Here is a 13270-nt window from a genome sequence, read left to right as displayed (position 1 = left end):
GCGTGCTGGGAAATGTAGTGTAAATGTGGTTTGTGTAAAGGCTCTACGCCTCCCGAAGCACTACATATACCATGAGTAGCATTTAAAAGGCGGTAACCTTCAGAGGTACCTGTAGCTGTTCATTCAACCAGTGAGGGATTCTTGTTAACTTTGTCAGGGATGACTGAGAAAATGTAAGTACTGAGCACATATAACAAATCGACACATTATTGCACTTAAAGTCGGTTGCTCTGACTAATATGATTTTTAACATGTTGAGATTTGACTTGTTCAAGTTAAAATTTACAACATCTAGTTCCTTTTAAACTCTTTCCAACATATTGGCAAACATCTCATTATGATTCGGTGTAGTTTTGCCAAACCCATTTTTGCCAAAGTACATTTTTGTGCAATATTCCGGTTTTCCTGTCAACATATGGTTGAGTTAGCAACATTGTATTGAGCAGCATGGATAGAGATGCACGCACACTAAATTTTGATTGTAATAATTTGTAAAACATGTCATAATTTTCAAGCAAGTCCAAAGTTAAGGTGGCAAAAATCAAGCAAGTCAAACAAAGACAAGGGTCGAGTCACACAACTGCTTTGTCCAAACCTTCACACAGCCAACTTGTACTTAGTATCTGTACCTGCCCTACTTAACTTGACTAACAAGTTGACTTTTTCATACGTCTTAGCCAATCAAGCCCTAAAATTCGCAACTTAAATCTGTCCCACGTCAAGTCATGTGACTCAAGTCAGCCACCAAGTGCGCATTAGAGGTATTGTACATAGTATGTAGACTTCTTTTGTTGTTGTCTTGGCCTAGGCACTTGCGCAGGCGAGGGGGACCATACCAGACGGAGCCGGCTACACACCTGAGTCGATGGAGGCTCTCGAATGTCGAGGGCAGGCAGACCTGGTTATACGTGGAGGATGTGGATGCCCCAAAAAGGGAGCAGACCATGCTCGAGGCCCATTCTTTAGGCTTGGACACAGTAGGAAATACACCCACCCAAATGAATGCCAAATATTTCGGATGAATTTGAATTTCAGTTTGTCCCCACAGAGCAAGTTTGTGCATGACTCCCCGGCTGCCAGCACGGCCGTGGATGCCGCCCTGAAAGGGATGAACTTCTACAGTCACCTTCAAGCCGAGGATGGCCACTGGGCGGGGGACTACGGAGGGCCTCTCTTCCTGCTACCCGGTACGACACGTCTGCAGTCGGGGACAAATCCATTTTTTGTCGTGAAAATAATGTTGCAGACTATGTTTTGCAGGTCTACTGATAACTTGCCATATCGCTAAGATTCCTCTGGAGCAGGCCTGGAAGAAGGAGATGGTGCGATATCTGCGCTCTGTTCAGCTGCCGGATGGAGGCTGGGGCCTGTAAGGCAGCTCTGGTTTTACGCTTTGTAAACGTCGCACCATGATCAGCGTGTGAAGGAAGGATAACTGCGGCGTGTGCGTTATTTTTTGGCAGACATATCGAAGATAAGTCGACGGTGTTCGGCACGGCTCTGAGTTACACCTCACTCAGGATTCTGGGTGTTGGTCCGGATGATCCCGACTTGGTCCGAGCACGGAATAACCTGCATAGCAAAGGTTCTAAGGAAGTCTTGGTACTATTAACCCATCATATTGTGGGTCATTAAAATATTTATACATGTGAAAAAGATGTATACCCCCAAGAAGGTTTCAATGAAATCCTTAAGCGGAATTTATTAACCCTCTAATTACTTGGATAAATATGGTAATAATAATATTTTCTCAACACTCAAAAGTTCAGTTGCAGATGTGCGGATATCTTTTTCCTTGTTAAGAAACATTCTTTCCCTCAGTTTTCAAATGGGCGAGTTTAACCCAAAACATAAAAGAGGGTGAATGCTATCATTTTTTTTTCAGGATATGAGCTCTCAGTTCATGTCCGTCGTTTTTCCAGTTTTGTTTTGTAGCAGGCCCTCAAAATTGTAACCATTTTCCGTAGGCGGCGCGGTGGGCATCCCGTCCTGGGGTAAATTCTGGTTGGCTATTTTAAATGTCTACAACTGGGAAGGAATGAACACGCTTCTACCAGAGATGTGGTAAGAGCAACACGTCCCATTAAATGCATCCTAAAATGAGTTCCATTTCTATAGATTATTTTATGTATTTATTGATGACTTTGATATTTATTAATGGAGTTAATCATTAAATCTATCCAAGTTTCAGGGAAAGTGGACGCATTTTTAAATTGAACAGGAAGGAATGTGTCTTGTGCATAAAACAAACACATTTTACCGAGTCCCAAACAAGTCTTTTGTCGCATGCGCTGTGTTTTCATGTTTTCATGCGATATGACTTGAGTGCTTCCGTTTGATGACAGGCTGTTCCCCAGCTGGCTGCCCGCCCACCCGTCAACACTTTGGTGCCATTGCCGCCAGGTCTACCTCCCCATGAGCTTCTGTTACGCCGTCCGACTCGTCGCTGAGGAGGACGCGCTGGTCCTCAGCCTCAGACAGGTGTTGTGAGCGCTTGTTTCCACAAGGGGGCGCTGTCACATTCCTCCTTCAAGACGTGCACCTGCTCGAATCACATCCTCAGATGCTGGAGATTTTGTTGGCCTTCCTTGTGTCAAATGTTGTTGACGTCAACTATTTTGCCACCTAGGAGCTTTATGTCCAAGACTTTGCCGGCATCGACTGGCCCGCTCAGAGGAACAACGTGGCAGCGTGTGACATGTACACACCACACAGCACGCTGCTGACTGTAGCCTACGGTACGTTTTTTTGCAATGGAAAATGAATTCAAACCATGCGTTTCCCCTCACGTTTGGTTTGTGACTCTTCGCCTTCTCGGCAGCCTTGCTCAACGTGTACGAGGCCCACCACAGTGCCACGTTGAGAGGAATGGCCGTCAGTGAACTGTACGAGCACATCCAGGCCGACGACCGCTTCACCAAATGCATCAGCATTGGCCCGGTAGTGGAGACGTTCTGCTTGCGTTGGTCGGGAAACAGTATAGGAATAGAAAAAAAAAAAATGCTTGATGATAAGGTCCAGAGGAAAAACCAAAACACGACTAGGAGAATCTGTGACTCTCAAATTGCAAGTAGGCCAACGTGACGTGACGTCCTGGTGCCGCATGGCCTCTGTGCTGCAGATCTCCAAGACGATCAACATGCTGGTCCGCTGGTACGTGGACGGACCCTCGTCCGCCGCCTTCCAAGAGCATGTGTCCAGAATCCCCGACTATCTGTGGTCAGTCTGCGAGACGCAAGCCTATTATTTGCTGATCACCCAAAATCCGCTCAATCGCCGCTGAGTGAATTTATTAATTTCTGCTTTCCAGGCTGGGACTCGATGGTATGAAAATGCAGGTGAGCGATTTTCTTCCATCTTTAATCTAAAGTACACTCACAGACTCGTCTCCCTCGTCAAAGCAAAATGGCGCTCAACACGTCCGATTGACTTGTTGGACCGCCGAAATCCATTCTGTCTTTTTGAACAGGGAACCAACGGCTCTCAGCTTTGGGACACGTGCTTTGCTGTCCAGGCTTTCCTTGAGGTAATTGACTGAGGATTGCTTTTTTTTTGTAAACACTTTATAATAAGTCCACACAAATAAGCATTAGCTAAGCATTTGTGAATACTGAAGTCATCATTTGTAAAGCATGTTTCTGAAATGAATAATCATTTGCATGTAGTTTGTAAATACTTTATTCATATGACATAATTCAAAGTGTTTTCATTTTTGATTTCCAAAAGTGGTTGAGAATGAGATTCACATGACATTAGAAAATGCACAATTATTTCGTGTGCAGCTGTCGTTGGACATCAGAAAAAAAAAGTATCACCTTGCAAAATAATGACTTTCGAGTGAGATATTTACAAACTTTATGCCAATTTTTCTTCATGTCAGAAACTTGCTTTATAAAAGATGACGTCAGTATTTATAAACGCTTAGCTGGTGTCCACTTATTCTAAAGTGTTACTGCTTTGTTTTTGTTTTTGTCGCGTAGCCTTGAGGACAAGATTGCGTTTCACTTGGGAAGTGGAAGAACAGGTTTCCTCACCTCAAACAGGAATTTTGGAATCTCGGTTTGTTTTTGTTTTTGTTTTTCACATGCCGCAGTCTGATCGATCGCTCTTGTTCGCCTTTATGAAGTTATGATCAAATCTCTTCTCCATTTTTATCTCGTAATCACATTTGTATCTCTCATTTATAGGCTGTATTCTCAAGAAATGACAACTTGTCATTTTTAAATATTTCTTTTAATATTTTGACTATCACTAAATGAAAAACTTCTGATAATATATTTTTTTACTTTGACTTTATTTTCATAAAATGAAAACAATTTTCATCATATTCATATTTTTACTTTTTCATGTTTCTACTTGATTCTAATTTTTTTTTTTAACTTTTAGAATGTTTCATTTCACTTGCTTGCAAGTTGAATTAACCAAACAATGTTTCTCTTTTTTTTTTTTTTTTAATCATTCCACGGGTCATTTCGACCCAGGGACATTTTTGTTGCCAGGAGAGTTGGTACTTCCTGTGTTTAGTTGAGAGGATTCATAATGGATCACATGGTGCGGCTGTTTGAACTAATTTGTCTTTCAGGCCGGTGCCCAAGACAGCCCCGCACTAGCCGAGTGTCTCGGGCGCGCCCGCCAGTTTCTGACGCTCACGCAGGTGAGAAAATGAGAATTTTGTTTGCCGCTTCTTTCTGGAAACGTGAGAGAGACTCCCTTTGGAAATTTTTGCTCAAGAAGGAAAAGATGGCTCCAAAAAAACCTGTTAATGTGCAATTTATTTTTTTGCCTCCATGAACCTGGTCTGTCTCCCCTCCACCAGATCCCGGACAATCCTCCCGATTACAAAAAGTACTACCGGCAAATGAACAAGGTACGCGTCACATCGCGAATGAAAATTGTGGCGCTTTGCGTCCCATCTTTTCAATTTAACGGCAGGGAGGCTTCCCGTTCAGCACGCGCGACTGCGGCTGGATCGTCGCCGACTGCACGGCCGAGGGCCTGAAGTCTCTGATGCTGCTTCACGAGCTGAGCCCCTCCGTCGGCGAGCCGCTCCCGCCGCAGCGCCTGTACGACGCCGTCCACGTGGTCGGTGACCCGCTTGGCCTCACAAATACGCGCTTGGCTCGATGTGTCTCGTCAGTGTGATGAGCTTCTTTTTTTGTTTTTTTTCTTTTCCGTAGTTGCTAAGCATGAGAAACTCGGACGGTGGCTTTGCCACGTATGAAACAAAGAGAGGGGGGAAACTCCTCGAGCTGCTCAACCCGTCAGAGGTGTTTGGTGAGTCTGTTTTTTTTTAATATTGGCAGTATATTTGTATGTTGACTTAAGTGGCAGGCACTTACTGAATAAACCAAAAGTCGTGAGTCGACCGAAAAAGCATTTTCAATATTATACCAATACTCGGGCAGTCGTGACAGATTGGAACCCGAACAGCAGTCTGTGGGGCGGACGTGTGAACCCGCATCGTCCCCACGTTGCCTAATCATTTGTCAAGTGGTGGAAATCTACGCAAGCAACAACAAGCCACGTGTGAAAACGAGAAGCCAAATCTAAACGTGACCTTTGCGACATTTCTCGCGTCTGACTCAGTCTTTCCGAAGTAAGCGGAAAAGGACAACGAGCTGAATATAGCGACGCTTCCTCTCAAAAGAAGATGCGGTCCGTGTGGCGTAAGAACCATCTGGCTTTCACAAACAGGTGACATCATGATCGATTACACGTATGTGGAGTGCACGTCAGCCGTCATGCAGGCTCTCAAGCATTTCCACAAGACGCATCCTGAACACCGCACGGAGGAAATTAGGTACACCCAAAAAAAAAATCTTTCCTTACATTAAATGTCTTCCGCTTGGCTTAAATGGTGGAATCAACAAATGCATCATTTTTTTTTGTTGTTTTTAATTTCTGGTGCAATTGAGGGATTTTTTTAATTTTTTTTTATGAGAAACCAACATAATTGAGAGAGTGTAACCAACACCTCCAACTGGTTTCCTTCCCATATTTGCAATTGGCAATTAATAATGAGGTGAGATTTTGTTTGTGACGCGTTTTTATAATGACATTTGAGCCTTCTCTTCCCTTCAAATTGAAGATTTGAAAATATTTTCTCCTTGGCATTGCTTGATCACAGACAAAAGGCCAAAAATATTTGTTGTTTGTGTGTTGAATTTCTCACCTTTTTTCTTTATATCTAATTATTAACTCTATTCAGGAACTATGAGGCATTTTACCGATCATCATGTAATTAATGACAAGTCGTGCGTGTTGATTTCACTTATCAAGCCGAGCACATTTCTCACTCGAAATTTATTCTCAACTCTTTGTCCGACAACAATATGATTGCGATTCCTGAGCAGCGCCGCAAAAGTTTGAAATGGCGCTGCGAACGATGTGCCTTGCAGGCAAACTCTATCAGACGGGCTGGATTACTGTCGGAGGGTGCAGAGGCCCGACGGATCCTGGGAAGGGTGAGCTCGCCCTTTCTGAGGCAAAGGTTCCGCTTTGCGCTGACATGTTTCGTACGCAGGTCGTGGGGAGTGTGCTTCACCTACGGGACGTGGTTTGGCCTGGAAGCCTTCGCTTGTATGGGACACGGCTATGAGAGGTGGGAGCAAGTCCAAAGTACGTCATGGACCCATATTAGCCGTCTCCCTTGACTAGGAACGCGCGCGCGGAGGTAAGGAACGCCTGCCGCTTCCTGTTGGATCGCCAGATGCCGGACGGCGGCTGGGGGGAGGACTTTGAGTCGTGCGAGCAACGGCGCTACGTTCAGAGCGGCTCGGCGCAGATCCACAACACCTGCTGGGCTCTGTTGGGGCTCATGGCGGTCCGGTGAGGAAAGCGGATCGCGGTTCTTTCGATGAACGATGTTATTGAGTCGACGACGACGACGACGTGTCTATCTGCAGGCATCCTGACCAGCGGGCCATCGAGAAAGGCGTCAAGCTGCTGATTGACGAGCAGTTGCCCAACGGAGACTGGCCTCAGGTGAGTCTTTTCGTCCCACCTTCCGGACTCGCTCCGACCGCCGGCGTCCACCGACCACGCACCCAACTTCAAGTTCACCCGAGTCGGTCGAACATGATGGACTTTGTGTTTAGGAAAATATTTCCGGGGTGTTCAACAAGAGCTGCGCCATCAGCTACACCTCCTACAGGAACGTTTTCCCCATTTGGACCCTCGGCCGCTTCGCATCTCTCAACCCTCGCAGTTCTCTGACCGGAAAGCTCAAGCTGTGAACACCCGGAGCATCCGAACAATGAACCGACCCGGTACTTTTCAACTCTGAATTCGTGTCCTTAAGACAGCCTTTTCCAAAAATGCTGAGTTTCGTGGGTTGTGACGTTACAATTTGCTTAGTGAAGGTCATCCAAAAAAAAAATGGACCGGGCATGCCCAAGTCCGGTCCTCGAGCTCGTCTGTTTTTACATGCAACACACCTGATTCAAATCTTCCTGATCGTTCTCAGGCTTTGCACCTAAAAGTGGCCGGGAAGGGGCTTTGGAGGACCACACTTTGCACTTCGCTAAGATGTGATGCACGAGGCTCCTAATGACTTATTTTCTTGGTGGAGCAATTTTGCTCATCAATAATTTAATTTGAGGAGCAACGTTGTCGTTTTAAGGAGGCTTTTTTTTTTTTTCTCGGTTCATGCCGGAGATCTGAAACAAGGATTTTATTCAACAATAAAAAAATGTCTATTAATATATTATATATAATAACTAGATAATATAACAGTAGGGCTGCAAATATTGGATATTTTGGTGTTCACATCTCCTGTCGAACAGTCAAATATTTGGAGAAATTCTGAATATAAAAGAGGAAATAAAACATTTCCCCGAACGAACCACCAGTTGGTTTCCCTTTTTATGTCATCAACGGTTTCTACTTCTTCAATTCATATTTTGCATAGCAACAAAGTATTTTCTTGTTATTTTTGGGGTGGTAATTTCAAACACACACACACATGATTTTTCTGTTTTCATTCATTCGGGCATTTTGACACCCGCTTTAAAACATGGGGGGGGGCATGTTTATATTTAGTTGACGTCATTTAACCCCCCCAAAAAATCAACGCAATTAGTTTTGATTGATGTAACTTCCTTTTTTTTTTTTTTATGTGCGTGTGTTGATTTGTGTTTGTATTTCTCTTGGACCATGCCGAGGTTTGCTTTTCGATCGTGTCACGCATTCTTCAATGATGAGCGATTATTCCTCCGAACAATCGTTGGCGTTATGACTGTCAGTGACACACCTGAAGTTTTCCAGAGAGCCGCAACTTTTTGCTTTTGCTTCGCTCACAGGCGAGCAATTATGCAAGTTCGCAGGCCCAATCAAAGCGGAAGATCTCCACTTTAGTGAGGAGTGCCTCATAATGCGCTGGCGAGCACAAGCAGATCGCTCATGAAGATATCGAGCGAAGGGCCTGGTTTATCCTGTTCTGACATTTTCCACAAAATGACGCTTTTGCCGCTCTCCTGTTGCGCTCGTAACAAAAATGGCACCGTTTGGTCCGAACGAGATGAATCCAAATTCGGTTGCTATTCCGCTTTCACTGGTTTCTTGTTATGCGAGTCAGCCGCAAAGTCACATTGCATTTTGTTTTGTTACAACCTCATCCCAAAGTCAAATCATTTTCATCCTCAGAACGCTTCGATCAAAACCCGGTAACGACATTTTTTTTTTTTTTTTAAGCTGAGATTTCTTTTCATGTCAAAAAAAGTGAAGCCGCATGTTTCTTGTCCCCGCCAACATTTATGTTGATGCTAAGATTCAACAATCTCGCTACGTTCTCCGCAGTCCGTTTTCGACACGTCACATCTTTGCAAGCGTGAATGCGAACATTGTTGCCCTCCCCTCCGGTTTGTGAGCCAAAACGAATCATTTTGTCCTCAGCAAAATGCAAACATTTAAGGAAAAAAAAAAAGGAGGGCTGGTAACAGCGCCGAGTGGATTCCCACAAAAGTTGATATTGAGCGCACACGGTAAGTGCATGAATATTTTTTTGACTTTTTATCCTCCTTTGACCGATTTCTTGTTTTTGTTTTTTTTTTTTCCTCCCAGATCATCGTTCAGTGAGCACAATTTGCTCGTTTTTCATTTGAATAATCCAAAGAATACTGTTTGAAATTGCAAATTCCCTCATTTAAAAGAAGAGAAAACTTTTCAAAGTCTCCATTGTTTCCTTCTGTTATTGAACTTTTGTTTGCTGCCACATGACTGCGCGGTGAAACGTCTGTAACACTTTGCTGCTCTTGTGAATGAAAAACATTGTTTGGGCGAAATGTTGACATTTTGCTCTGCGTTGTTGGCAGCACCGATTCCACGTAGAAGAAAAGGAGTCACGCAAGCATGTACTTGGCACCTCAAATGTTCACCACTCGTTTGGATATGCAATGGAATGCATTTTAAAAGTGACTTTTGTGTCATTTCATTGATTTTTTTAAAGGTACACTGCATCTTTATGAGCATTTGCAAGTGAATATGACCAATTATAGTTTTTCATAACATTTCAAGTATGAAGAAAAGTCAAATGAAGACATAATTCAAATGCTGAGATCATGAAGTGCTGTCTGATCATCGGCCGTGGTGTGCGAAAAGATTTGGGAATTGACACGGTCGATATTTGCATAGAATTGCAATGCAAAAAATGTGGCCAGCGCTCTCCGGCAGACGAAGGTGTGTCCACATTTTTGGGACTGGCACAGAATGTCGCCATGTTGGCGACGCCTTTTTCAAGGGCAGGAACCAATTTAAGTGACGGAGCAAATGATCGACTTGACACAAAAGCGCCGGCCAGTCCAAAGGTGAGCAAGCGTCAAGCAAAACTCCAGAAAAAGTTAATTTTCTGCAGCTTGTTCACCTTGAATTTGAAAACCTTATTTTTGCTTTATTTTGTGTTCTAAATTTTTCATTCCAGGGTGTCGAGCTGAGATTTTGTTTCATCAAGGTATTTGTCTTTCCATTTTTTTTTTTTTTTTTAAATGAATATGCCCTCAAACATCTTTTTTCCAACGCGAATCATGAAAATAAGCAAATGTTGATTTTTCACCCCAAAAATCTTGACAATGTCTCGTAGATGTGCTTTCGATTCGGACACGAAATCTCCGATCCTTGGATTGATTTGTTGATTTTTCAACTGACGTGAGCGCAATATTGCAACGACGGAACAATTCAACTCACCATCTCTTTATTTTTCAACTAGAGGCCGAAAGTCATCCTCCCGACGATGCCCGTCAGATATCCCGTCTATCGACCGTACGCTTGCCAGCCGGCGTATCGTCCCGTCGTGCCTTTTGCTCCACGAGCGTGCCTTCCTCCGGCTCCCTTTTATGGACCCTACGTTGGCCGACCTGCCGTCGGGGGATTTCGGCCCGCATACGGCTACGGCTACGGCTGGAGAACCGGGCCCTGCTTCAAGCGTTGATGCCGTTTGCTGATTGATCCATCAACGGCATCTCATTTGCATTTTGATGTCAAAGTCGTGAATGCAATAAATGACGTGTTTGAAAGAACGCTCGTGACTGCCTTTTGTGATTTCCTGTCGAAAGAAATGCCATTTTGTTTTCTTAACAACAACAACAATGTTCCTGGGTCCACTTGACCCGCTTTTACAAAAACAAAGTCAATGGAGAAAATAGAAGACTTTCTGATTCTTCACAAGACTTTTTTTGTGGGTCAAATCATGATAAACATGACTACCAAATTTAACGGTGCTCCGAAAAACTGCTTTTGGGGGCTGATTTATTTATTTATTAATTTTACCAACGAAACGTATCAAATCAAAATGACGGACCTCCGGTGTGTTTTCACAAGCAAATTAAAAAATTTAAATTGCTCAATAAAAATGGCTATTGGGGTTGATTAATGAATTTTTCTCCAGATTGGTCGATCCCTGGAAATGGGCGCAAAATGGCCTCTTCAAACCAAAACGGTCGTCCTCTTGTGTTTGTCCTGCCATGTCTTCTTGAGACTTTTTTTTATTTTGTGGGTCACATCAGCAAGACCTTTCAAATATGAGGCCACCATCCCGGTGTCCGGTTTGACCCAATCAACCCAATGCAATGCGCTTGGCCAAGCGACACCGAGTTTTCAGAACTCTTTTCCAAATCTGTGCCTCGGGACAATCCAAGTCGTTATCAGTCACTCGACCACGTGAGCCAAAAGCACCCAGCTGGTTTCTGGTTTGCGGTGACACCAGCAAGTCCAGCTGGTCACCGGCTCCTGGCTGGGCCTCGGCAACATGCTGGCTGTGGTTCCGGCTTTCTTTGTGACCAAAAGTTCAGCTGTTTGAATCTTGGCCGCTTTGTTTTGTTTTTGAGGCTGTTCTGCACAAAACCAAGCTGCTCTTTGCCGTTTGTCTTGTTTTTTTAAGCACGGATCAACTGATTTTCCCACAGGCGGACAATGAAGCACCGCAAATAACTTTCCGTATTTTTCCGTTTGAGTATTGCGCAACACGTTTGTACGCTAAACTGTTTCTTCCTGAAATGTTCTTCTTCAACATTCTTCACATGCCCCGACGCAAACATTGCTGACGTCTCTTCGGGCCTGCATGCACATTGCCCGGATAGTTCAGATTCGGTGAATCGGACCGGCACTTTTGTCCTCATCAAAATGCAGATGATAGATTAGAGGCCCCCGCGAGGTGTGCCTGGACGTAAAAAGACTTGTGGGGACGTCCAGCAAGTAGATTGCTCCTTGGCTTTGCTTCGAGCACACGGTGAGCGCAGGGAGTTTTATTTTTTCATTTTTATTAGACACTTCATTTGTGTTGCCTTTAACATATTTCTGTTTTTTTTGTGATCATTTCAGGCATCAATGCATCACAACAAGCGCGGTGAGGAAACCGTCATCGCTTTGTCTTCTTCTTTTAAGTGCAAACTGAATTTGTGACATTTATTTCCAGGAGGACGCGGAGGTCGCGGAGGTGGCAAGCATGGTCACGGACACGGGCACGGGCACGGGCACGGGCACGGGCAAGGATGCGGGCAGGGACCAGGATGTAGAAAGTGTCGTCGGCGGCGGCGGCACAAGTTAGGACACAAGCATCGCAAGTGTCACAAGCCAGGAAGGGAGTCACGCGGGGTGAGATTTAACAAGAACAAACTCACTTTACCTCTCCTTTCTCAGGAACAGCAGTAATGAGCCCGGGTCAGTTTGACCCGGTATGTGTTTGATTATCTAAAAGTGGGAGAAAATTCCAATGAACGTCATTTACATCTCATTGAAGCAGTCAAAGGCTAAAACTAGAAAAGTCATGTCTTTTATTTTTATATTTTTAGCGAATTGTCTTTTTAAAAAGTAGCATACAGTTCAAAAAAAGTTGTAAGTGTTGAGAAAATGTTTATATATATATATATGTATGTTTTTGTAAAATGTTAATTATCGAGATTGAATTTTTAATCTAGCAAGATTATAGATTTCATAAAAAAACATTTTTTTAAATTGTAATATTCCGAGAAGAGTCATATATTAAGAAGAAAGTTGCATCCATATTAAATTGAACCTGTAATATGATGGAAATAAAGTCCGACATTTGAGTGAAAAAGTCACATTTTGGGGGAGAAAAAAAGTTCACATAGTATTTCAATTTTGAAAAAAAAAATGTTGAATAATTTTGGGCAAAAAGACAAAATCATTTTAGAGATAATGGATCAGTTAAAAAAAAATTATATATTTTTGAATGAAAATGTAATAATTTGTTTTCAATTTCATATTGTCTTATTCACCTCCATACTTGGTGCAGCCGACATAAATCAATCTGAGCCGCCACGTAACAGGAGGCTTTCTTTTCCGCAACACGTTTGACTTCCCTTTGGTGAATCCAAATGTTTTGACATTTCTCTCTGTTGTGCGTTCTCGCCCGCCGCCGTTTGCAGAGGTCCAGCAGCTCCTGCACCAGCAGCAGCAGCAGCAGCAGCAGCAGCAGCGACTCGGACTAGAAGAACAAAAGACTCCCGGAAAGCCGTCAAGCGTCCGCTTTGCACAATGAACACAAAATGTTTACGTTGAAATGATTTTGGGCTGATCCATTCAAGTGGATTTGGAAATAAATCTCAAGAATGGATTCATGTCTTGCCGCACGATCTTTGCATTCCGTTTTGGTCCCCCACAATATCTCTGGATCCGCACGTGTTTACAAAATGTTTGGGCACTGGCGCACCTTTTTTTATGGGTGCCGTCATGATCGCCACATTCAGCAAAATTTCATGACGCAAAGTCAAACCGCCTCAAGAAAATGACGGTAAACGTCCCCGCCAATTTCCACCAT

General features: G+C 43.7%; 1 protein-coding gene and 1 long non-coding RNA gene across 4 annotated transcripts; both read left to right on the top strand.

The window, feature by feature from the left end:
• Positions 1 to 38: 38 nt before the first annotated feature.
• Positions 39 to 10511, top strand: lss (lanosterol synthase (2,3-oxidosqualene-lanosterol cyclase)). Of its 3 annotated transcripts, XM_088315917.1 has the most exons (25): positions 39 to 173; positions 809 to 977; positions 1049 to 1187; positions 1261 to 1369; positions 1464 to 1585; positions 1968 to 2064; positions 2346 to 2481; positions 2630 to 2738; positions 2822 to 2940; positions 3122 to 3219; positions 3311 to 3338; positions 3470 to 3526; positions 4583 to 4654; positions 4817 to 4867; positions 4933 to 5082; positions 5178 to 5274; positions 5695 to 5800; positions 6399 to 6464; positions 6524 to 6601; positions 6658 to 6828; positions 6906 to 6984; positions 7098 to 7268; positions 7466 to 9835; positions 9917 to 9946; positions 10202 to 10511. In XM_088315917.1, exons 1-22 carry the CDS (start codon positions 160 to 162, stop codon positions 7233 to 7235), a joined length of 2205 nt encoding a protein of 734 aa, XP_088172043.1. In that variant the 5' UTR covers positions 39 to 159; the 3' UTR covers positions 7236 to 7268; positions 7466 to 9835; positions 9917 to 9946; positions 10202 to 10511. The 3 variants fall into 3 exon arrangements, with proteins under 3 accessions (XP_088172043.1, XP_088172044.1, XP_088172041.1); XM_088315918.1 differs by having other exon boundaries at positions 7098 to 9803; XM_088315915.1 differs by having other exon boundaries at positions 7098 to 9835.
• Positions 10512 to 11649: 1138 nt separating this feature from the next.
• Positions 11650 to 13066, top strand: LOC148323887 (uncharacterized). The gene is made up of 4 exons (XR_015846566.1): positions 11650 to 11719; positions 11812 to 11836; positions 11906 to 12084; positions 12879 to 13066. It is a non-coding gene; the product is annotated as an uncharacterized LOC148323887 (long non-coding RNA).
• Positions 13067 to 13270: the final 204 nt, after the last annotated feature.

Source organism: Idiotropiscis lumnitzeri, chromosome 14 (assembly GCF_059441095.1).
Source record: "Idiotropiscis lumnitzeri isolate Australia: NSW breed Sydney's pygmy pipehorse chromosome 14, RoL_Ilum_1.0, whole genome shotgun sequence".
In the NCBI taxonomy this organism is placed as follows: Eukaryota; Metazoa; Chordata; class Actinopteri; order Syngnathiformes; family Syngnathidae; genus Idiotropiscis; species Idiotropiscis lumnitzeri.
Note: the sequence above shows the minus strand (reverse complement) of the source record. Positions and strands in the feature narration are given on the sequence as shown.